The 26,034-nt window shown below is 47.3% G+C and overlaps 2 protein-coding genes across 7 annotated transcripts in view; both read right to left on the bottom strand.

Moving 5' to 3' along the window:
- Positions 1–26,034, bottom strand: part of LOC125088981 (zinc finger protein 264-like) — a 31,764-nt gene that overhangs the window by 1,447 nt on the left and 4,283 nt on the right. For 3 of the 6 annotated variants that reach the window (XM_047710675.1, XM_047710673.1, XM_047710674.1), the window contains 2 exons: positions 19,952–20,047; positions 14,283–16,419 (listed from right to left, as the gene is read on the bottom strand). In XM_047710675.1, the coding sequence (XP_047566631.1) occupies positions 14,792–16,419; positions 19,952–20,047 (1,724 nt within the window). In that variant the 3' untranslated portion in view covers positions 14,283–14,791. Of the gene's footprint in view, positions 1–130; positions 280–1,010; positions 1,150–1,475; positions 1,668–1,861; positions 2,109–14,282; positions 16,420–19,951; positions 20,048–21,941; positions 22,026–24,953; positions 25,076–26,034 lie in introns of those variants that run through there. The other 3 variants (XM_047710678.1, XM_047710676.1, XM_047710677.1) reach the window with 3 other exon arrangements.
- The window catches only part of LOC125088978 (zinc finger protein 543-like), an 82,734-nt gene that overhangs the window by 52,423 nt on the left and 4,277 nt on the right, over positions 1–26,034 (bottom strand). The window lies entirely within an intron of this gene.

The following is a 26,034-nucleotide window of genomic DNA, read 5'->3' as shown; positions in this document are numbered from 1 at the left end:
AATATATGCATTTGGAAAAGGCAGTACTCAAATACAAAAGCAAGTTTGCATCTTGCATCTGGGTCTTACACACAGCATGAATTAAATTGGATCATTCCTAAGTGGCCCATACCACCACCACCAGACCTACCTCAGAGATGGGGTGTGCACAGACCAGCCAAAGTCTGCAATCTTCACCTCACCCCTGAGCCCCAGCAGTAGGTTCTCTGGCTTAATATCCCTGTGGATCACCTTTTTTTCGTGGCAGTAGATCAGAGCATCTGCCACTTCCTCCATTATCTGAGTGAGCAAAGAAAGAGCTGTTTGGAAATGAAGCCTCCCCCCCTCACTTCATACAAGATAAAATACTCCCCATGCAGTTGTAGTGGAATCTTTGTTTCCTGCTTACTGACCCCGTTACTTCCTTAATGGCACCACAATTCTTGGTGGGGGAGGGATTCCTCTCCCCGTTTTATGTGGTCTTATAGGATGGATGCTGAGGTGACAGAACCTCCGCTTTGCCCTAGAACAGCAAGTAGCTGGACACCAGCCCTGTGCTGAGCTAAACAGATCATCTCCCACAGGAACTGAGGCCTGAAAAAATGATACAAAAGCAGGAGGAAAGCTGCAAGATCATTCATTCCATCAGCAAGCTGACCCAGCACTTCTGCTGGTTTGACTGTTGCTCTGATTCCCCATCTGGAACACTCCAGAAATCTCTTGCTTCCTATTTCTAAGCCAGTTCCACTCACTTACCCAGGGAAACCCCTTCCTAGGCTTTCAACATGCTTCTCTGCATAAGGTAGCAGAGTCAGATGGTCTTGCTTACCCTGATTACTAATATCCTGGAGTGATTAGGGCATCCACTGTGAAGTTATGGACTGTATATGTCATTACATAAAAGGTACAGAATTTGAAACAAAGAAAAAAGAAGAACGTGGACAATAATGACAGCCAAAAGCAGTGACCGCCCCTCCCAACCAGTCCATAGTAAACTCATGGGCCCAAGAGCCCCCAGACCCCCGCCTCACCGTCACTGTGCGCTGTTCGTCTAACGTGTGGCTCTTCTGCAGCTCCTTGTAGAGCTCACCCCTTGGAGCATATTCCAGAATCAGGTACACGCGGTGGGCATCATGGAAATAGTTGTAGAGGCGCAGGATATTGGGGTGTCTGGAGAAGGGAAAGAGGAAGGGTTAGACTCATAAGGCCCAACTCCTGATGCTATCACAAGTGACTGGTCACACAAGGGGCAAGTTGTGCTGGGACCAGAACAAAGCAGATTCCGGAGTGCGAGAGAGAGGACAGGAGCAAGCAGCAGGATCTGGGTGCCTGAAACAGGGAGGATGACACGGTGTGAGCGCAATGAACTGCAGAAAAAAATCCTCGAGGGGCCTATTGGAGGGTGGTTTGGGGGGACTGCCGGGCCCAGATGCCAGAGATGGAAGAGAACACAGAATGAGAAGCCGGTGCCGGATTTTCCTGCAGCGGGGCCTCACTGCAGGTGCGCCTGGATTTCAATTTCCCTGCGCAGCTGGGGCTCCAGTCCTTCCTTTTCGATCTGGGACTTGAAGAGGACTTTCAGGGCCACGATAAAATGGCTTTCCTTGAGCCGAGCCAGGTACACATTCCCAAATTTCCCCTTGCCCAGAGGACGCCCGATTTCAAAGTCATCCACTGTGAAGCGCCGCCTGCGAGGAAAGGAAGGAAAGAGCCTTATGGGAGGGAGGTGGAGGGCAGTCGGGGACTCCTCCTTCCCTGGACCCCACCGCGGCCCCTGCCCGTCCTCATCCGGTCCACGAGCCACCACTAAACTCGCGCGGCTTGCTCTTCGCTTGTCGCGCCACTCCCGTCCCTCTGCAGCGACCGCGCCGCTGACACTCACACGGGCGTGCCGCTGAGCTCCACGCGGCCCGCTGCAGCGACGGGGGACGGAGGGCGGTCGGCCCTTCCTCCTGCGCTGCGTCCGCCCCCGGCCGCAGACACCAGCCCTTCGCGACGTTTCCTGCGGTCCCGGGTCCTCTTCTGCTTCCCCACGGGCTCAGCTCGGTTCGAACTCATCACGGCGTCTGGTCGGCTCCCGAGAGGAGACGACGGTGACCGGACGCCTTCCTCAGCCCACCGGAAATGCCCTGAAGGGCGGCGAAGGCCCGCAGCGTGCAGGCGCCGCTCCTCAGACGCGGAGCTGCACACACACTCGCAGGGAAAGCCGCGTGCCTCGCAGCCTGGGACCCGCCGACACCTACGAACTCCCCGCCCGCCAGCCCATTGGCTGAGCCTGATTGGTTAAAGCTTCCGAGCGCGGAGGCTCCTGGGAGCTTCCCATTGGTCGAGGCTTCTGAGCGCGGAGGCAGCGTGCCCAATAGGAGAGATGGAAATGGCGGGCGCGTGCGCGGGGCAGGGCCCGGTGGGACACCGGGAGCTGGGGCTTCGGGGACCGAGAACACCTCGGAAAAGGGGGGACGAACGGAGGGCAGCCCAAAGGGTATGATGCTCACGGGTCTCCATAAATGAATACCTACAGAAATGCACGAGAGTGCGAGTCCAGTAATGAACTGACCCGGGGCACGTGGGAATGAATAGACGCCAGCCGCGGGAAGCCGCCGGGGTTCCCGCGTGAAGCCCGCAAACCACATGCGTGCCCCACTGCACCGCCCGCGCTTGAAGGTCGTGCCCCGTTTGGGCCACTCCCCAGGGCCCTCCTTCATCATGCTCCCTGCAATTTCGGCTTCCTCCCCCATTGTCCTGCAGCTCTTGGCCTCCCCACTCCACCCCACAACCCCTGCAGCCTCCTCTAGGCCTGCAGGCCCACTCGGCGCGGTGACACACAGCCTAGTCAACTCTTGCCTCATGTATTTGTTGGACCAGCAAAAAATTTTTACCAGCCAAAAAAACAGGTTTATTTGGAAATAATGGAGAATTACAATTAGGGACAGGAATCTGCAGCAAAAACCATAGGCTAGTCCCTCAAACAGGAGAGGAACACAATTTGCGGAGAAGGGAATTTGGGAGCAGTTGTTTTGAAGGAAAGTCTGTTGGAGAAAAGCAACAGTTAAGAAAAGACGGTTTCCCATTGCTTGAGTTACAGGGGTGGTCCGTTTCTTGCAGGAAAAGCAATGTACATCTTTTCTCCTCGGGGCATGTTATAGATTATTCTTTCCTGTGGAGGATTATGCTGTTGGGATCTGTGATTGACATCCCTAGGCAGTATGTGAGAGCTTCCCGCGTGGACTCCTGACTCCATTTTAGCAAAATTTCCTTTTATTTTCATAGACCCTGTCATCAGTTTGCATCTGGAGTCTCAAATAGTAAAATCAATCCACATGTCTATTTGGCAAATACAGAAGTTCCAGATGCTTTTAAATGGAATTCTTTTAGATAGGTAACAATATAAATTGTTGGAGAAATAGAACTGAAAAAGAATAAAATCTTCTCCCAACCCAGAAAATCTCTCCGCAAAGGTAGTGGAGAAATAAAAATGTTTATTACTGAGTAAGCCTTAAACCAGAATGGGATGCCTTATCACAGATAATTGCTAAGAGATGGCAAAGTCAGAAAGATACCCTTTCATATAACCAAGCAGATACTAGCTTTCTCATTACATATTTTCAGCATAGACAGTCATTAGTCATGTAAGAAAACATGACAGCACCAATTGTTACACAATTCATCCTAAATTTACCTAGTAATTGGGCTGGCTATCTGCTGCTACCTTGGCTTTCTATAAGGGAAAACAAACGTCTCATTACCTGAGGGTAGATGGTAGTGTTAACCTTAAAAATACAAGTTATCTTAGCAGCAAAAATGGGTTTATTTGGAAATAGCATAGAACTGCAATTAGAGACGCACAAGCTATGGTAAAACCATAGGCAGAGCCAACAAAGAAGTTATTTTACGGAGGAGGAAGAAGTTGGGATGAACAAAATCCTTTGGAACAAAGCAACAGTTCAAGGTGATGACCGTTTCTCAATGGCAGAGTTGCAGGAATGATTGATCTTATGAGAGATCCAGTGTCCATATACCCCATGGGGGCCTAGAGTAAGGCTTCCACCTTCCCACAGAAACTGGGACAGAGGGATATCTCCTTTGATGTCAGCATTTCAAAGAGAGAGCTCCCAAGTCTTCTGAGAAAGACATTCCGGGGTTGGGAGAGCACCGGGTCCCTGAGGGAAAGCAAGAGGGCTAGTGTTAAGGAGGGCGCATAGCGCAGGGAGCACCGGGTGTTACACGCAAACAATGAATCATGGAACACTACAGCAAACACTAGTGATGTACTGTACAGTAACTAACATAATAAAAAAAAAAGTCCATTTTGTCCAAAAAGAAAAAAATGGCGGCTAGCATGTCTACAGCTGCAACTGCAGGGATTCAAGCAGGACGAGACGAGTTAGGTAAATGGAGATAAATTGCGTAGAACCTTGTCAGCCTTCATAAGGAGGTTGCAGTGTGCTCCAGAATGTGTTCTAAAATGCACCTGTTATTTGTTTAATCAGATATGGTAACGCAGTGGACCTGAAAATGATTGTTAGGAAGAAGTTTATGCTTACAGATCCCTACAAGTGAGTCAGGGAATCCTACCAATGGGAGATCCTGCAGTGTATGAATAGAGCCCTCAGTTCCGGGATTCCCCATGGAGGATTTCCGTGGGGATCCACTCTCAGCCAGCCAGCCAGGATGGTAGCAAGCACAAAACAGTTTATTACGGACGGTACACTGTCAAAGTGGGAGAGCAGGCCGGCCCAGAGGTGACAACTGCCTCAGGGATCTTTTCTTTTTAAATAAGTGGGGGTCAGGGCTCATGGAGGGAGTAATCTCTAATGGAGGCTACTTCCAATCATTTGGGGGACGACTCCTACTGGTTGGGAGGGCGAGTTTTTGATCCTACAAGATTTGTACCAGAACCCTTCTGGCACCTTCCCCCATAGGGGAGACAAAACCACAATGCCAGTGCATTATAATGACCCTAGGGTCACCTGGTGCCAGAGGGGAAGGGGAGAGCACAGGTTCTGCACCCGTGACTCCTTGTCTGTCAGCCCTGGGGTGTTGGAAGCCAGTCAAGGTTGTTGTGACCTCAGGCTTCTAGCGTGTAACCTGCTTTCACCGCCCTTGCCTCCAGCTCATGTCTGTCCATTCTGTTAGGCATACCTTACAGGTGGTATGGGGACGCAGCAGCAGTGGTCAGGGGGCTGCAGCCGTGATGGAGAAAGCACGGCCCAGCACACGGACTGTGTTTTTAGCAGGAAAGGCAAGGTAAGATAGGTCATCAGTTTAGGATTGACTTGTTTGCACAGTTGGAGCATACATGTCACACTCCCTGTCTGGTCCCTGTCCCTGGTGTTTTAGGGCAGAGGAATGCTGCCTCCTGGAGTTTAGGAGCCAGAAAGGTGGTTGGTTTGCAAATGAAAAGTGAGGTCCTGGAAAAGTTGTTACCTAGTCCAGGGAGGAGCAGCGTCTCCCGTCAGCAGGCCCCACATGCAGGACCGCAGAAAGTCAAAAATATATACTTAGTATGCTGTGAAACATAACCATCCTGGGAGGGAGGTGTTGAACTGAGTGGCAATGTAACCTGAGTCATGAATTAGATCAATCTGGATATTGTGTGGAGATTAAACTACAGGAGGGGCAAGAAAAGGGAAGACCTGTTAGGCTGTTTTCCAGATGGGTGAGGATGAGGATTTAAATGAAGGTAGTGACAGGGGAGGTGGGTTATCACAAAGTGCTAAAAGCTAACCAGAAGGGACAACTTATCAAACCAATGCAGAAGCACGGACACGAATATAATGATCTCACAGTAGGCATTGTTATTCAATCGACCCACACCCTGCGTGGCCTCCTTCACATGGTGAGCAAATTTCAGATGATACTACAGTGTGTCCTCACGGAAATGCTTTACTACATAGAGATGCTCAGGCAAATATCACTGTCTGCTCTCCCAGAGCCCAAGCCAAGGGCCAGCCCGGGGGACTGTGCAGGAAAGTGTTCCCGGAGCAGCCTCCGCTACTCAAATGCTACGGATCGCAAAGGACTGGCCCCTGACCAGCTCTGAGAAGACAGCCTGAGTCCTTGAACATGGCCCGGTCAGAGGGACTTCAGGCCTGTATCTGCAGGGCCCGCGCTTCAGGCTGACCGGGTCACTTAAGCTAACACTGTGGCTCACAGGGAATGGAGGGTTTTGTATGCCCGAGCCTCTGAGCCACACTGTATCTTCGCCTCCTGCGGTCCCACCGAGTATCCACGGGCAGTCACCAAGGCACCGTGTGCCTCAGAAAGAAACCCTGGGCGCTGAAGCGTGGTGACTTTCCCTCTTTGGCGATACTAGAACATGTCATCCCACATGTTTGCCGAAAGACTCAAGCGAGGGCCTGTGCGACTGCACTGGGAGGGAACGCCTGGAAGCTTGGGCTTAGTTTCTTTACTCTGTGTGCCTTTTTCCTTTGGGGACCTTGACCTGTGTCCTTGTGCTGTCACGGACAGTGACTGGGAGTACAGCAGCAGTTCTGAGTCGAGGGAATCCTCCTGGCAAACCACCAAGCAGGAAGGTGGTTCGGGAGCAAAGAACCACATGCGCACACGGTCATGACCTAGACGGGTGTGCGGGTAAAGGTTCCCTGAGGAAGTGCCATCTGAGATGAGAGGGGAGGGCTGAGCGCGCGCTAACCGGGCAGCGTGGGGACGGAAGAGGCCATAGCAGGTGGGAAAGTGAGGGAAATGGGAAGTGAAGAGAGACCAGAGTTGTGCAAGACAAAAGGTAGCAAATTAGGCACATCCCACACCAGGTAGGGCCCCAGGGATGGGCCATGTTAAGCATTTGGTTTTTATCCCAAGAGTGAAGGGAAGTCACGAAACATTTTAGGGGGAGGGGGCAGGGGTGAGCCCTCCATGACCAGGTCGGGGCCACATCTCTGGCTCAGTGTGGAGAATCGACTTGAGGAGAAGAGCGGAAGGTAAATGGAAGCTGAGGTGCAGGATGATGCCTGGCTGGACCCGGGAGGGGGCGGTGGATTGCACAGCGGCAAGGTCCCACGTGGGAAAACTTCACCGTGACAACGGCTGCTAGATGCAGAGATTGAGAGAAGCAGAATGAACGGGGACTTTTAAAAAGCCCCCAGCAGCTAGGAACAAGGCCAGCAAGTAGATCCCGGCAGTCTGACTCGAGGGCCCATGCTCTTGACTCTGCACTGCTCCGAGGAGGGCAAAAGCCAGTTGCCCATTTACACCGAGCTCAGACCGTTCACTCGTGACACGTGTGAGCTCCTGTGAGCACGCAGTTGACAGGCCGAGGATGACATCACTGAGCCTTCCAGAGGCAGCCCCGCATCTAGGATTGCGACAGGAAAGGCCGTCTGTGGGCCGGGGGGTGAGCACGGAGGGAGCTGCATCTACTCCCAGGGGCCAGACTCCCCCAGGCCTCCAGCATCTGGTGTCTGTAGGGGGCCCTCCCAGCTGGAGCCCAACGCTCCCACTCCCTCCCAGTCACCCACTCTGACAGATCTCAACCTGACCATGCCCACAACACACCAGTCTCAAGTTAGGTGCACCTAACGACACACATACTGTTTTCTGTACTTAAAGCCAGACGCTTAGAGTATGAACAGCAGGAATAAAGAGATGAGAGATTGCGACATGTAATACAGAAAACACACGGCATCAATCTGCCCTTTACGTTTTTATAGATAAAGGTAATAATGGGTCTATTTGCAGGTCCAACCACTTGAAGCCACATATACACACACACACACACACATAATTCACATACACCTATCAGGTGTATACATGCATATGTGTGTATATATAGAGTCCTAAGTGATGTGTGTGCACTCACACTTACACACACACACACACACACACACACACACACAGTATTTGGAAGAAATCCAGTCCCTTCTCACCAGATTTCCCTGTACCTTGTCATCACTAAATTAAATCCTGGTTAGTCTGTAAGCTCTACTGTGGCTTAGGGTTTTTTGGCTACAGGGGTTATGTTCATAGAAGCCTCCAAAGCAATGACTTTTTTTTTCCCCAAAGTAATGACTTTTTTCGAAGTAATGACTGTGTAATTGTTGCTGTAGGAAATGTATTTGCTTTGTTACAGAAATCTATTCAGCCTTTTAGTACCGTTCGGTCTGTATAAGGCTGTAACACAGCAGGCCGGAGAACTCCTATCCTTGCTGGGCTTTGAGACCTCAGAGGTCAGGTTTCGCACCATGCCCAGACACGAGTGTCTCCGTGTGCCCAAGTTTCTGTGTAAACAATGGGGTTTGCATTGAATGCCAACTACTGTTTTGGAAACCTAGAACTTGGCCCGTGCTAGGAGAGCCCCACCCCCTCCAAAAACTCTGGGTACTGAGAGTCTCTAGGGAGCTTCTCTAGCAGACATTTTAAGTAATTGTCTTAACTCTCTGACAGACGTCTAATTAAGCCTGTCTGACTTCCCGGAGACAGGACTCTGACACCCTCTGGCTTTCTTCAGTCTTTGTGCCTCCTCCCTTGGCTGAGTTCGCTTTCTATCCTTTTGCTGGAATGAATCACAGCCAGTGAGTATGACAAAATGTGGAGTCCTGCAAGTTTCTCTACTAAATCACTGAAACAGGCTGACCCTGATCACTGACACAGCCATTCACTGGGACTTCTGAACCGTTACCAATCTGGCCATACAATCCTGTGCGGGTTCTCATCAAGGTCAACATGTCACATACATGTTTATATAGTGTCAACCACATAAACAGCTTTGTATAAATGCTCTGTGAGGGACCCAAACAAGACAATAAAAAAACACCCTGCTGTGTGTGGCCATTCACTAAGACACATATATACTGAGGCTATAAGGGGGAGAAAAAGTGAAAATGAACACAATGGGACAATGGCTGAAGTGGGGATGATGAAAATGGCTGCAAAGCGTCTGACTTGGGCAACAAGTCAGAAGACAGTGATATTCATTGAGATTTTGGGCACCTCAAACACGTCACATCAAAAATCAAATGCACGCCTTAGCCTTTCTCGACCTCTCCACCCCTCACATCCCTCGTCTGCACTTTCTGCAGTTTTAACACATTATGCAGCCGTTAGAGTGAGTTTGGTTTATCCCAACCTAAAGGGATGGTCAAGATGTAGTGTCAAATGAGAACAGTAATTTGCAGACAAACGATAGTGATTTGTTCTATTCTGAAGGGGTGCACGGACCTGCCCTAGAAAGGCAGTAAAGTGGTAAGGGCATGGATTCTGCAGCCTGCCCACCTGACCTCTAGTCCCAAATCCCATACTTCCTAATCAATTGTGAAACCCTGGACAGATGCTTTAACCTTAAACCCAACAGATGCTTTGTGCCTTCGTTTTCTGATCAGTAAAACAGGGATAACATGACCTACCACATAGAGTTATTGCAAAGAGGGAGAGCTGATGTGTGGAAACATTCAAAACAATGACGGAAACATAGTAGCGTACCGTGTCTGCCTGTTCTCTTGCTGGTTACCGCCGCATTCTTGTGGGGACGCCCATGACCACACGGCGCACACGCAGACAAGCTCCATGTGTATGATTACTGCCCAGGTGTGCAAGGATGACCAGACAGGAATCATTCAACCTGGAGACAAGGACTTGGGGAACTCTCTAGACCACTGAGCGTCAAATACCTCGAGGGGAGAAACTCACTCACTCACGGAACCCCTCCCAAGTCAGAAAGCAAGGGCGACAGACGGACTGAGAAGCACCACTGTTTAACGGATGGAAGACAGAGTTCCTCTGAAGGAGCAGGGCAGGAGCTCACAGAAGCCAGGAAAGTGCCTTCAAGTCAAAGAGGTGGGCAGCAGGAAAAAAGGTGCCATCACAGCCTGTCGGGGGCGGGGGGGAAGGCGTGGTGGAGAAGGGTGGGAGGACAAGAGGGAACTCTGGGAGACTTGCTTAAGTCAGGTGACGGTGCTGGAGACCACTGTTTAGTTGTCGGTGGGGTGAAGGGACATGGGTGGCGACAGACAGTGGACGGAACAGTGACACAGGGTGTGTCCACGCGAGGAAAGAGCAGGGCAGAGCTCACTGGGCATGTGGGGCAGAAAGTGCCTGGGGGTGAGACTAGACCTGAACACAGGTGCGGATGAGGCGGCTAGAAGGGGATTAAGAAGGAGACAGACCAAGCAGGGAGAGTATACAGGAAAGAGGTCCTAGACAAGTTGGGGGTTGGAGGTATGTGTCCAGCCACAGAAGAGTGATCCTTGAGGAAGAGGAACCTCTTCTCCTCTGGGGCTATAATAAGGCTTAGAAAGGGGGGGGGGGGGTTTACACACAATTCTCCCCTGAAGACTAGAACCCTGAGTCATCTGCAGATCACCTTCCGTTTTAAGATGCATTTTTAGAAATATCTGTGGATAAAAAGACTTCCATTTCTCCAGATACGTTAGAATTTCTATTCCAATATCAAGATAAACCACCAGAGAATCCTGACTTTGACTGCACAGTTTTGCCTGTTTTTTAAAAGCCCTTCTTTGGTATTATAAACTAGGCAAGGAAATAGAGTACATAAAAAAGGAGAGGTTAAACTGGGGGAAAAAAAAAAAAAAAGGAGAAGAAGCCAAAACCAAAACCTCAGTGAATAAGCTCAGCAGGAGGAAATGAGAGAAAAGAGAATCAGTGAGCTCAAAGAAAGATCAATGGAGGGGTGCCTAGATGGCCCAGGTCATGATCTCGGGGTCCTGGGATAGAGGCCTGCATTGGGCTCCCTGTTCAATGGAGAGCCTCCTTCTCCCTCCCCTGCTTCCCCTGCTTGCGCTCTAAAATATATATAAAATCTTAAAAAAAAAAAAAATCAGTGGAAATTGATCAATCTGAGTAACACAGAGAAAACAGACTGGATAAAGAAAAAAATGATTTGGGGTGCCTGGGTGGCTCAGTTGGTTGGGCAACTGCCCTGGAGTCTCAGGATCAAGTCCCACATCAGGCTCCCAGCTCCATGGGGAGTCTGCTTCTCCTTCTGACCTTCTCCCCTTTCATGCTCTCTCTCATTGTCTCTCTCTTAAATAAATAAAAAATCTTAAAAAAAAAAATGATTTGAAGACATTAACTGTTGAAAACTCCCCAAATTTGGCGTAAGTCCTATTATCTTCAGATTTAAAAAGATGAACAAATATTAAACAGGAGAACTCCAAAAGTTCAATGCCAGAACACACTGTAATCAAACTGATGAATTCTATAGACAAAAACACCTTGAAAGCCCTCGACACATGATGCAGCACAGGCAGGGGAACAATGGTTGAACAGCAGTAGGTTTCTCTTCTGAAACTATGGAGGACACAGGGAGGTCACATGTTTTTCTTATACTAAAAGAACTGTAAACCCAAGTCTTTTATCCCACAAAAAACACCTGTCAGGAATGAAAGGGACAGAGAAACAATTTCAGATGCAAGAAAACAAAGTCCTTTGTCAACAGCAGGCCTACCCCAGAAGAAAGGCTACAGTAAATTTGCCAAACCAAAGGGAGATGTTAACAGAAGGCCTGGGACCTCAAGAAGGGAGAAAGAAAATGGAATGGGTAACAGAGGTAAACAGACCAGACTTTTCGTGAGTTTTCTAACAAATGTTGTGACAGCCCAAGCACAAATTATAACACCCAACACGGTGTTCAATGTATAAAGAGGAAATACTTACAATAATTATATTAAAAATGGAAAATGTAAAGGAACCTCATGGAATTTAGGTTTCTATACATCAAAGTGCTAAAATGCTAATAATATTAGACTGTGATAACTTATGTATGTAAATACTTAGAATACAAAAATTAAGACAATACTCAAAAACATTATAGATAAATCAAATGGAATTCTAAAAAATGTTGAAGTAACCCACAGGAGGGCAAAACAACAATAACAAAAAAAAACACAAAACAGAAAAGCAAAATAACAAGAACAACCAGAAAACAAATTGAATGATACAAAGGTAACACAAACAAAAACAAATTAAAAAATGGTACACTTAAGCCCCAACATACCAATAATTATTTTCAATCTAAGTGATGTAAATCTACTGATTAAAAGATAAAAAGCAGAAGGGATAAAAAAGTTAAGACCCAACTATATGCTGTTACAAGAAACTTATTTCAAGTGTAATGATACAAATAAGGTTCAAAATAAAATTATGGAAAAATAGAAGCCATGCAAACATTAATCAAAACATGCAGTAGGGACTATATTAATATCAAAGTATGCTTCAAAGGCAAGAAAATGAACAGGGACAAAAAAGGGACATCACATAACGAAAGGGTCAACACACAAGATAATACACCAAGACTAAACGTGAATGCACCAAACAACAGAGCTTTAAAATACGTGAAGCAGAAAATGATAGGATTTATTTTTTTTTTAGATTTTACTTATTTATTTGAGAGAGAGAGAGAGCACACGCGCAAGCGCACACAAACAGAATGGCAGGCAGAGGGAAGAAGGAGAGGGAGAAGCAGGCTCCCCGCTGAGTAGGGAGCCTGACATGGGGCTCGATCCCAGGACCCTAAGATCATGACCACTTCATAAACACTTCAACAAATTTAAACAGATCAAACCAGAAATCAGTAACAAAAGATAACAAAAACACTCCCAACACTAGAAAACTAAACAATAATCCATGAACCCATTAAAGTCTCTAAAGAAATCAAGAAACACTAGAGCTGAATAAACTGTAATAAAAGTTTGCAGGATGCAGCTGTCACAGTGTTGTGAGAAAACTTTATACTACCAATGCTAACACTAGAAAAGGAAAAAAAAAGTAAAATACAACCAAAGAAGCAACTATAAAGATCAGAACAGAAATCAGCGAAATTATGAACAATAGAGAAAAATCAGTGAAGAGGTGCCCAGGTGGCTCAGTGGGTTAAGCCTCTGCCTTCGGCTCAGGTCATGATCTCAGGCTCCTGGGATCGAGCCCCGCATCGGGCTCTCCGCTCGGCAGGGAGCCTGCTTCCTCCTCTCTCTCTGCCTGCCTCTGATCTCTGTCAAATAAATAAAATCTTTAAAATTAAAAACTCGAAAAAGAAAAATCAGTGAATTAAAGTGCTGGTTCTCCAAAATGATCAGTAGAATTGATAAATGTCTAAGAGGATGGACAAAAATAAAAAGAGAGTGGACAGATTTCCAAAATCAGGAATCAAATGGAATACAAGTACAGATACTGCTTCCACTAAAAGGGTAATAAGGAACTATTTCAAACAAGTCTATAAACTAATTTAGATGAAATGGAACAATTCCTTGAAAAGGACAAACTTCAAACTACTCAATGTATCCAACATATAAATTATTCTGAATTCAAGAAATTAGAGGAAAACCTCAACAAAATATTATAAAAATGGAATGTTTTAATATAAAATATATATAAAAAATTCATACTCTACAACCAAATGGGATTTATTCCAAGGATGCAAGACTGGTTCAATATTCACAACCAGTCAGGCTACAGAAGAAAAATCAGATGATTACATCATTTGATGGAGGCAAAGCATTTGAAAAAGTCTAACAACTCATTCATAACAAAAAACTCAGAAAATTAAGAACAGATGGGAATTTTCTAAACTTGATAAGAAAAATTTGGGGAGGGGAAAAAAACCTCAGCTAAACATCATACTTGATGAAAACTTGAACATTTTCCTTCTAATTTGAGGAATCAGTTAAGGGCATCCTTTCTTACTACTATTCAACATCGGGTTACTTACTACACTATAACTAGTGTAGTAAGAAAACAAAGTAACAGATATATAGATGGGAAGGAAGAAATAAAACTCTATATGCAGCTGACATGTCTTTGCAGAAAAGCCTGAGGATTCTACCCAAAGAAATGGCTACAAATAATGTGGGTTCACCATGGTTGCAGGATACCAAAGTATCACTCCAACAATTACCTTTCTGCATACTACTAAGGATCATAAGGAAAAATTAAAGTGTAAAAATCAATGCCATTTATGATCACACACACACACACACACACACACACACACACACACCCCTAGATACAATTCTCAACAAAAATGTACAGAACCTGTATGGTGAAAAACTATAAAACAGTAGTGAAATACCAAGAATGACTTCAACAACTGAAATGTCATACCATGTATGGTGTTCATGATGCTGATTTTCAATAAACAGAGCTACAGATTTCAACCAATTCCTGTAGAAATCCAAGTAAGATTTTTTGGCATCCTAAGATTTATATGAAAAGTCAAAGGAATTAGGAAAGCTAAATCAATTTAAAAAAGGATAAAGAGAGCGGAATCACGTTACCCGATTCTGAGGGTTACCACACTGCTATAGAAATTAAGTAAACAGATGGACCAAGAACAAGTCTGAAAAAAGTCTGGTGTTTAAAACCGAATAAAGAACAGTTTTCTAAAAATGTAAGCTTGAGAGTCTTAAATGGTGGAATAAAATGTGTTCTCACATGTGCATTTATCACTTTACTGCTTGTCTTTAATGGGCTAACCCTGCCGACACTGGGCAGCGATGAACGTGTACGTGACGCGCACGGGGGCAAGGCCCACTGCATCTATAACGCTGCCCTGGCCCCACGTAAACATGTGAATCCATGACAAAGTGCTGTAAGCTGGGCAGAGAAGTCCCCAAAGTTTTTCATTTCATTCGCTCCTCTACATCTCCACCTTCTTTTTATAAAAACTCCTGAGATAACACTGCAGTGAAGCAAAGGAGAAACACGCAGCTGAGGGTTTTACCTCGGGCACAAGAAACCCTGCTCTCTCCCTCACGGATGAATTCTCAGACGCAGAATAAGGCTCTGGGCTCGGTCAATCTCTAAAATGTGTCTCTACCGGACTACCGACGGTCTTGGACCGTCACAGCGAAGATACTTGGCGGGTTTCTCTCTGGTAGGTCCGATCTAATGCCGCGGTAGATGTTTCATCTGGCAAAAGGTTTTCCTCAGTGGTTACATTCAAGAAGTCTTTCCCCAAAAGGAGTTCTCGGAGGGTGACTGAGGACTGCCCGCTCGTGAAGGGTCTTCCCACTTCGGTTACACGGACAGGGTTTCTCCCAGTATGAATCCTCTGATGCTGAGTGAGGGATGAGCTGCGACTGAAGGCTTTTCCACACTCACTGCACTTATAGGGCTTCTCTCCAGTGTGGATGATGGCGTGTCGAATGAGGTTGGTGCTCCAGCAGAAGGATTTCCCACACTCCATGCATTCATAGGGCTTCTCCCCGCTGTGAATCCGCTGGTGCCTCGTGAGCCCTGACCGGCGGTTGAAGGCCTTCCCGCACTCTGAACACTCGAAGGGCTTCTCCCCAGTGTGGATGCTGAAGTGTCGAATGAGGTCTTTCCTAGTGCTAAAGGCTTTCCCACATTCTTTGCACTCAAAGGGTTTTTCTCCGGTGTGGGCCCTTTTGTGCAAGATGAAAGTAGAGCAGTGGGTGAAGGCCCTTCCACACTCAGTGCACACGAACGGCTTCTCCCCAGTGTGGATCCTCTGGTGCCTCTTGAGGTATGACCTGTGGTTGAAGGCCTTCCCGCACTCCAGGCACTCAAAGGGCTTCTCCCCAGTGTGGATGACGTAGTGGTGAATGAGGGCCGCACTCTCACAGAAGGCTTTCCCACACTCACTGCACTCATAGGGCTTCTCCCCAGTGTGAGTCTGCTGGTGCCACACGAGGTAGGACTTGTGTTTGAAGACCTTGCCACACTCGAAGCATTCGTAGGGATTCTCGCCACTGTGGATGATGTGATGTCGAAGGAATCCTGGCCTATGTCGAAAGACTTGCCCACATTCTTTGCACACAAAGGTTTTCTCGCCAGTGTGTCTCCTCTTATGCAAGACGAAATTGGAGCGGTGGGTGAAGGCCTTCCCACATTCGTTGCACTTATAAGGCTTCTCTCCACTGTGGATCCGCTGGTGCTGGGTAAGGTAGGACTTGCGGTTGAAGGCCTTCCCGCACTCCATGCACTCGTAGGGCCGCTCCCCCGTGTGGATCATGTGGTGCTGGAGGAGGTGTGTGCTCTTAATAAATGTTTTCCCACACTCGGTGCATTCATAGGGTTTCACTCCAGAGTGAATCTTCTCATGTCCAGCAAGAAGGTGCTTTTTATTAAAAGTTTTCCCACATTCATTGCACTTAAAGGTATTTTCCTCTTCCTGAATCACAGGATCTTTACCTGATCCACACGAGTCATGGTCATGGACAGCACCTCCTGGATGGGTCAGCTCCTGTGCCGTCTGTGAACACACGCCATCAGCTGCCCCTAAACCACCAAGCTCAGGGCTTGTTTTCTCAGGGAGCTTCCCTCTCCTGGGTTCTAAGCCCAGTCTCAAGTGTCCTTCCTGCATTTCTGATGACCCACTCTGATCCTTGGTTTGGCCCAGCTGGAAGTTCCCTGGGTCTCCCTGTCTTAGCTCCTGGAACAAGGCCCCCCCAGACAGGGCTGGTGCACAACTGGAAAGTTCTGTAGTCGTGGGTTTTCCCTTGTCATCTGAAAGAAACCCAATATACAGAAAGGCCTGTCAGTAATGACAACACAGAAAATGTATCATCAGCATTTCAGTGAAAAGAATGAAGATGAAAATAGTGCCCGTCTCTGTTATGTTTTATTACCTCTGAATCTTGGGATTGCAATTTCTTTTTTTTCCCCCCTAGGTATTAGACTGTTGACACCATGAAAGGGAGACCCAGGAGAAGCTAGATAGGAGACAGGGGTCTGGAGTGGACACACCGCTGCAATTCTCTACTGGATGCGGCCAGAAAGACTAATAAGAATGTTGTATGTTTGGTTTTGTCTAAGCGAGGATGTTGCTGTTAAGAACACTAGGAAAGGCACCTAATGGAGCCCTGATAGAAGACAGAAAGTGTATAATGTAAAGTTAACTTTCCCCCAAAAGAAGTATGGTCTTTGTCCCAGCTCCAAGGAGGTAACCTCTCAATGCTGTGTAGTTCCAGAGTGACAGACCTGTCTTTGTCATTCATGGTGGGTGCCTAGGAATGCACCTGATACCTTATGACAATATATAACTCATCGTGGGCCCGTCGCTTATACCAAAGAGATGACTCACAGGGTAAGGTCTGGCCACATCGGAAAAATCAACCATATAATTAGAAAGTTGAAGCTTTGAGTCACCAGGTATCAGCTGGACCTCTGGAAAGGAACAAAGGGCTAGAGACTTGAGTCCATGGGCAATGACTCAATCAAACACGCTTCGGTAATGAAGGCTCAATAAAAATCTGGATACTGAGGCTTCGGCCAATTTCCTGGGTTGGCAATGTCCACGGACCTATCGTCACATATGGATCCAAGGAGGTAACAAGTCACTGAAGACGCAGGAGTTCAGTATTTGGAACACTTCTGGCTCCTCTTCCAAGCTGTACCTTTGTCTGTAACAAACATGACTGAGAGGACAGTGTAACAGTTTTTAGGAAGTTTATTGAGTCTATCAGCTCATTAAGCCTGAAGGTAGTTCTGGGAAATCTCTGAACTTCCAGTGGCTTCAGATGACTTGGGCCGATGTGGCACTCTTAGGAGTTCTGTGTTCTTAGCCTTAAGCTTGGCTGACTGCATACAACAAGAGATCCAAGGGAGTTTTCCCTTGCACAGGAGGTGCCCATGATGTGAGTCCTACTGGCATCATGGGACTCACCACAAAAGAGAAAGTACAAAGGCCACAGTAACCTTAGGAGACAGAATGTACAAAGGGACTGAATGCACAAAGATGGTACTGATGAGGATCCAGGGAAAGGGAGGAGAGAAGGAAACAGGATTCCCAAGTTTCTGACAGGGGTGACAGTGAGGCCTCCCAGGACAAGGCTTGTAAGGCAGGAAGTGAGCAGGACTGGGCTGGACACGAGTCTCGTTTGCCTGAGGAACAGTATGGTGAACAGACTTGCAAAATACACATGATCTACATGAGAACACAGTAATGCTGTACTTGAAGACATTCATGGTGAAAATATTCTCCATATAAATCAATGGTAATTTCTTCCACACTTTGTCATGAGAAGTTTCCCAGGAACACTCTAATTTTGCATAGTGGGGAATCCTGTATGTCCATAATTACTCAACAAAACCTGGGCCGGTGTGGGGGGGTCACTTAATAATATAAAACTGACAATGCTACCCAAGTGAAGAAAAAAAATTCAGTACAATTCCCTATAAAACGGCAACTGGGTCATCAAGGAACTTCATAGTTCAATGGTAGGACTTATAGGAAAGATCAAACAGGCAAGAGTAAGGAGAAGGATACCTACTGCCTCAGATGAGTACTGTGATGGAAAAACAGACTCTCAGACATGGTGGTATTGGCACAGAGAGAAGACAAATGGACAAGAGAAAAAGAACAGAGAGCTCAGAAAACACACACACACAGGACTCTGGTGGATGGTAGAGGAGGCAGACCGCTTAGTGGTAAAAAGAGAGAAAACACAGTAAACGGAGCTAGGAAAACTGATGTCACCCTGGCAAACTGCATTCCGATCTCACACTACATTGAAATTCGACCTCAGATCAAAAGGAGTTAAATATCCAGATAAAATAAACAAGACTATGTTCCTGATGTTGGGGAATAAAGCAAGATTTTTACACAAGACAAAATCACTATTATGTAAGAACATTACACTAAAATAAACAGCTCTATTCAAGAAAACATACTTTAAATAAGTGAAAAAACAATACTGAAAAGTAGTGTTATAGCTGCAGCACCTATAACTGAAGATAGATAAGTGTAAGGACTACACCGAGCGAGATAATAGAGAAATAGGTATTTATCATGAAACGACACTCCAAGGAGAAAATACAGACTGACTGAGATCATATGAACAGGTGCCAAAGGTCCTCAGCAGGCAGGAAAAGCAAGCGGAGCCCACATGAGATACAGTTTCGTCGACCTGATACCTGAGAGTAGCAGACACGGGGCAGAGCACTGTCAGCGACCGAGGAGCCCTACAGTACCAAGTCCCATGCGGTCTCGGGGCAAGTGTGAACTGGTACGTGTCCTTCAGAACACCACGGCCATTAGCCAGTGAGCAGGCGAGCCTGCATGGCCTATAATCCAACATGTCACCCTAGGAGACATCAGAGACACCGCCATCTCGTGCAAGAGGACCGATGCAGGACTGCTCCTGGCAGCAGCGCCTATGAGAGTCAGAACGTGCGAGTAACTGAGCGCAGAGTGGGTGAACACGCCGAGAGACAGGAACTTTCTTACTGCTTTTCTTCGACTGTGAGGATTTGAGCCCATTTGTATGGTGAGTCGAGAAAAAGTGAAGTCACATTACACAACAAGCAGAATATGAATGAAGAAACCAGTTTCCTGCAAAGGTGTGCTCTAGACTCTGGCTCAGAACTGGACAGGGCCAAGGGCAAGACCTCTCCCGCTCGATGGTAGGGGAAGCTGCAGACCCCGGAGCCTGAACGAGTGCGGTAGGGTCGAGGATCAAGCAATGGAGGAGGCGGACCTGACTTTCAACGCCAAGACCCGCTGAGACATCATGGCTGGGGCAGTGGGAAGCCCCGGAAGCAAGTCCGAGCCCCTGAGGTAACTCGTGCAGGACACAGAGCTGACCAGAGGCTCAGCAGATGCAGAGGCCGGTTACGAGGCTAGCAGCAACCCCCAGAGAAAAGACGACGGGAGCGGGCACTGAGCCTGGGGACCGGTCTGAGGGAGGCGGTGCGAGTGATGGATTCGGGAGACCGAGGAGATGTGAAATGCATGGGACTGGAGCACGGCCGGAAGTGGGGCCGGAGGGAGCTGGGGGTGTGAGGAACTCTCAGAGGCCGTCTCCAGTCTCTAACCTGCTTGGGTGGCAGGACCATTCCCTGAAACTTGGGAGGTGGGAGGAGTCAGCGACCTTCTGGGCCCCTTGGCAAGAATGCTGACTTTGGGTCAAAGGGCTCCGTGGCTTCCAAAGCAGCAGAGGAGCCAGAACAAGAAGCTTCCCCAGGGAACCAGGGCCAGCGGTCTCCTGCTGGTCTCGAGCCTGCAGGGTCCCCCACCTGCCCGCACCTTGGCTCGTACCTGCATAGGCGCTCTGAGACAGGTGTCCCTTCAGCATCCACAGCTCCTGCCCGTGCTCCAGCTGGTAGATCAGCTCAGGTCTAGGAACAGGACACCCTGTTCACAGAGAAAGAAAGAAGACGCTAGGGTTTGTGTGAAAAGAAAGAAAATCCCTCAATCTAGTCTGGGACTTCACTATGTGGCTATGACCTTGGAATGAAGCTGCCCCCATCCAAACTAATAAAATACTAACCTGTCGCCAGGAAATAGCACGAACACCACTCTTGGGATCCAAAGACATTACACAGTAGTGCTGGCTGTGTAGACAGCATCTATTCTGACTTCCAGCACACAGAATCCCAGGGAGTAAGACCTCTTCCTTCTAGAAAGTGTTTTTTAACCAATCCAAGTAAGTGAGTCTCACCCAGGTGTGTGCATCAGCACCTCCTGGGATGTTGGGTTCGAAACAAAATCTCTGTAGGTGAGGCCCATTATCGTAGATTTTAAAATCTCCCCAGATGATTCTGACATCAAAGGAAGGTTGAAAAGCCAGTCTCTACCAACCTGCAAGTGGCATTCCTCAATCACTAACAGTCAGAGGTATGCAACTTTAGAAAGCTCTATTCCAGGATGGCTGAATGAGGGGATCTGCTGCTCCTGTTGTCTGGTGGCATCCCAGGACTTTTGTGAGGGAACCTGCCTAAGAAACCTAGACCACAGAGAGGAAGTACAGAAACACACCGCTGGGTTATCACCCACCCACGGGGGAGCCAGTCCCAACCCTGAGCCTCCTATTATATAAGATAATAAATTTCCTTCAGGGTGAAGACCGAGTTGCTCTGTCACACGTAGCCAAACATAGATTCAGGGAAGGGAAATAGCCACAGGACTCTGGAGAGAAGGGCAGAGGCACCACGACCCACAGATCTGGCAGATCCTGAACAACAGCCCAAGAGAATCAGTTGTCACTGAGCAAATCTCGCTCACATCTGCCACACACTCAGCACAGAGCCCAGTGATGGGTCGGTGGAAAGGGGAGGAAGACTCCCCTTCAGCTATCGGAGTCATGCTTCCTGCGACCGCAGGCCCTTTTACCTGGAAGGCTGTACTCTTCCCACCCCGTGCAGGTAGCCAGCTCTAACGCTTCCTGTCTCAGCTCCCAGGTCACATTCCTGACACGTCTTCGCTGAAGTGTGCCTCCTGAGCCCAGGTGCTTCATTCCTCTGCCACGTTAAGGAATTTTTAATCCCCACAGTGAATGAAAAACTAGCATTTACAGGCTATAAACATACACAGGGACTATGTCAAGTATTCAAATACATTATGTTGTTTCAAGTGGAAAAGAATTTATGGAATTTAAAGAACTGACATTTAAAATACTGACTCTTCATTCAAAACAAGGTATGTGTCTTCATCGATCTAAGTGTTATTTTAGATCCTCAGCAAAGTCTTTTTGTAGTTTCAGGTGTGATAACTTGGGTCTGCGAGGGCTGATTCCCTAGTTGCCACTTTATCTGGAAAGATGGATCTCATCAAAATGTTTCCATGGTCAAGTTTCGAGGGTGGGGGGAGGGATGTGCCCCCAGGGGCAACTAGGATAACCAGTTATCATGCAAGGCTGAGGTTTCCCCAGAGACTACTGTGCTGGGACGCAGGTTTAACCAACTGGGCCAGCAGTTGGTGGGCAGTTCTGCTGGGTTAGCTGTGACAGGCCAATCGCACTGGTTCGTCCTTCTAGAGGCACACCTGGTAGAGCGTCCGGGCACTGGTCCCTCATGTGATATAAGGGATCTATAGCAACACAAAGTGGCGCGCCCTCCTTAGCCAAGCGCAACAGGCTTAAATTGCTTGAGGGCAAATGTCACCATTGTTGCAGTCTGACCCCTCACCCAGCAGGGTATAAGGGACCCCATTCATGGAGACCCATGATTCAATGTATAATGGAGAGAAAAAAAGTGTATGGAATATCTTGTTCCTGCTCCCCGTTAAGATACCTCAGCATGTTTCTCACCTTATTCCTGATTGTACAACCCCTGGCCAATGTGTCTGGGGACTTCTGACAGCTGCTGCCCACCAGCAGGCCAAGAGTCTCCTCCTTAAAATCAAACCAACACAATCAGCATACCGATGCTGCCGCAACTGCTGCTCCAGATGTAAGCCCAGCCCCTCTGGGGTTGCCTGGGGCCACCACTCACAACAGAGGCCACTTGGGACTGCCAGAAGCTTCTCGGGTAAATACCCAAAGAAATGAAAAATGGCCAGGGACAGAGAGGTGACAAAAACAATTATGCTGTGGACCAGGGCCATCCCAAGGAGGCTGCTACCCAGAGGCCCCAGGCCCTCCCTGCTGCTCCTCTCATCAGCGGGAGACAAATTCAATATGGGGCTTCAGGAAGCTGAAAGCCCAAGAGAAAAAGGAGGGGTGCACTTTAAAACTTATGTACCAAGCAAACACCAGGTCTAGAACACATGGCTCATTCTAAACTATTTATTGATTCAAAAGAGTAACAAAGCCCTAGATACAGAGAGAGAAAATAAAAGATAACTAAATAGGGGCGCCTGAGGGGTTCAGTGGGTTAAAGCCTCTACCTTCAGCTCAGGTCATGATCTCAGGAGTCCTGGGATCGAGCCCCGCCTCGGGCTCTCTGCTTGGCAGGGAGCCTGCTTCCTCCTCTCTCTCTGCCTGCCTCTCTGCCTACTTGTGATCTCTGTCAAATAAATAAATAAAATCTTAAAAAAAAAAAAAAAAAGAAGATAACTAACACACGGTATACAACTAAAAGTCTATAATTTGACAACTGGAAATGCAAAATTTATATACTAAAAGGTTACATAAGTTATATAAAATAATTACGTACAGCATCACAAAATTTGTATTCCAAAAAAACTGTATCACCAAAACAAAACACGGCATTGACTGGCTTTTCTGATTCTATAATACAGGTTCTGAGTTAACTTTAGAATTTGCTAAAATGCACCAAGTGACAAAATTTCACAAATTTAATCAATACTAGGGCTCAAATCATAGCCATATTGGAGATTCCACTTAGATATTACTCTGCCCAAACTTAAAAAGTAGCAAAATGCAAAGGAAAAATAGGTACGTCTCACTTAAACTGTAGACTTGCCTATATTTCCCCTACTCATACCCATAACCATTGTCCTAAAACATCCCACTCTGGGCATGGATGCTCTGACACAACACGTAATTAAATTTTTGGTGCTTACAAGTTGACCTGGTAAAACGGGACCCACAGACACCAGTTAAGGTAATAAATATGGCCCAAAGGAAGCTGGGAAAGGGCCTCCATGCAGTAAAACTTCACATAACAGCTAATCAATAAAGGAATGACAGTCCCACTGCTTCTCCATTTGACAGCTCAGTTTTATGTGCTCTTAACTCTGGGAAAAAACAAAGGGCACCTCACGGTGGGTTACTACAATCTTAATGCGGTGGTCAATCCATTAGGGTTCCTGCTAAGGACCAAGGGCATCTGCCCCTAAATGTTGTTACTAAGCCCAAATTCCCAATGTGATCATATCTGGAGAAAGGGTCGGTAAGGAGGTAATTAAGGTTAAATGACACCAGCCCCAATCTGGTAGGACTGGTGTCCTTAAAAGAGGATTAAGGGGGCTTTCCAAGCCAGAGGCAAGGCCATGTGAGGACAGAGCACGAAGGCACAGCCAGGAAGAGATCATCAGAAATCCGTCTGCCGGCACCTCGGGTCTGGGGCTTCCAGTCTCCAGAATGACATGAAAATAAGCTGTTGTTTAAGCCACACTGATTCATACAGTCCATACTGCTGATACCCCATATAAATAAATAATGATACCCAGTCAACAACCCAGCGATTATCTTGGGCTCACAGATCTGGCTAACCCTGTTTAGTACCTCAACAGCTTCTCTGCCAGCCTGCCTTTACTCTGAAGGTCAACACTTCTCTTTTCCCAGGCTGCCTGGGAGGCTGGCCCCACGGTTCTGCCACCGTGCAATCTGTGCACTCAAGATCTTAACCGCACCCGCCTTTCTCCAGTGACACAGGTACGGTATATCGGTTACAGCCTTGTCCAGGGAAATTCATTCGATGCATTCATTATGCATACATAAATCCAACGTCGTTCAGTCCCACCGTGGGGACAGTTTTAGCTAATACAACTACCTGGTATTATCTGGGGCCTGGTGACTACATTCCTCATTCATGGACTTTATTTAATCTCACTACTGCTGCTGTTTACAGATCAGCCCACCTTAAATGGGGTTCCCCCCGACAAAGACTAAATCTATCAAAATACTGTTAACAGAACAAGCTCAGCACAGCTCCTGAGAACTCTCTAAGGCAGAACTGAACCCAGTCTGGGTCCTCTGGCATAACTCCACCAGGAGGTGGCGGCTTCTCCTGTCCTCAGTCCCCTGCCAGATGCTAAGGTGCTGGAGGAGGTCAGCCCTCCCTCCCCCAGACCCTTTGGCTATCTGGAAAGTCCCTTGAGATTAAGAGTGAACAGTTACAGGAGTTCGTGGACCATTAAAAGGACACTGCTTCCCATCATACATGATGTGGCTCAGTGGAATGCTGCCGCTTTCTATCCCTTAGCCAGAATGTTCCAAATAAAAAATGGGACCCAAGAAACATTACTTGGACAAACATTGGGGGTTATCTTAGTGCTGGATGCCCTGATTAAATAACAAATGGTCCCATCTCTACATTTATCATAAACTGCTGAGCCATTGCCTAAAAATGGTCTGCTTTAGGGTAAAGAACTCTTAATCTCCTGTCTCTTGGGCACTTGCGTGGCTCAGTTGGGTAAGCAACTGCCTTCAGCTCAGGTCATGATCCCAGAGTCCCGATATCGAGTCCCGCATTGGGCTCCCAGCTCCTCGGGGAGTCTGCTTCTCCCTCTGACCTTCTCCCATCTCATGTTCTCTCTCTCGCTCTCAAATAAATAAATAAAATCTTAAAAAAAAAAAAACAAAAAAGAATCTCCTGTCTCAGAGACACTCCAAATAGAAGTCAAAATCACATATCTCTACACATGCAAGGGCCACAATACAAGGCACTGCCAGGACATTCCTTATCCCCTTCAGAGTTGTAGACAATGGATACACATTTCACTTCTCAAATTATGCAATGCTATGTATGCTCTGGGAAGAGACATTCAATAGAGCTTTCAGGGTCAAAACATGCCCCAAACTTCTCCTAATAGCTGTTTAAAGTAAAAGACAAAATGGTCACTTCAAACAACTCCTTTTCAAATTCCAGTGTGACAAAGAACCCCTACAGGGTCTCTATCTTGCCTTAATAAAAGGCCTCTTGACCTACTTACAGCCCACACTAACATCACTCTTTCAACCAAACATGGCAAAACCCCCATCCACTCGAGAGGGTACTCACTTGCAAAGAATACCCCAGTCACACACCCAGACAACATGGTCCCAGACCAGTACCTCAACCATGAAGGTGACTCCACTTGGATGCTAAAACCTTCACCCCAACTAATGTCCACTGACTGCCTCTCCTAAGACAGAAATTAGACCCAGGGCCTTTTCTGGTTTCTTCTTTTAGGAATTCTATTATGTTCCTGAGGTGACTTTTAAAAAACTCCTAAGGGGGAAAGGTCTGGGGAACCAATCACGTGACTGTAACATTGGAACATTCGGTTCCATCCCAGCTTCCTCTGTGGAGACAAGAAGGGCTGGAGATTGAGTTCAATCACCGACGACAGTGAATTATCAATCCTGCCTACGTAATGAAGCCTTCCCAACTAAAGCGGTTCAGGGACTTTCCAGGTTGGTTAACACAACAAGGTGCTAGAAGGGTGCCAAGCCTGGAGGGCATCGGCGCTCAGTGTCCTGTCCTAAGTCCCTAGCCCTTTGCATCTCTTCCATTTAGCGCTTTCTAAATCTAATCCTTTATAATAAACAGGTAATATTAAGTAAGTGCTTTCCTAAGTTCTGTGAGCCACCCTGGTAAACGATCAACTCTGAGGAAGGGGTCCTATCTCTGACTTACAGCCAGCTGATCAGAACGGGTGACAACCTGGACTTGCGCCTGGCACCTGAAGTGGATGCGTGGGAGGGGGAGGGGCCAACCTAGGCGACTGAGCCC

The sequence above is a fragment of the Lutra lutra genome, chromosome 17 (genome assembly GCF_902655055.1).
Source record: "Lutra lutra chromosome 17, mLutLut1.2, whole genome shotgun sequence".
Classification (NCBI taxonomy): Eukaryota; Metazoa; Chordata; class Mammalia; order Carnivora; family Mustelidae; genus Lutra; species Lutra lutra.
This window is presented reverse-complemented; position numbering and strand designations above follow the sequence as displayed.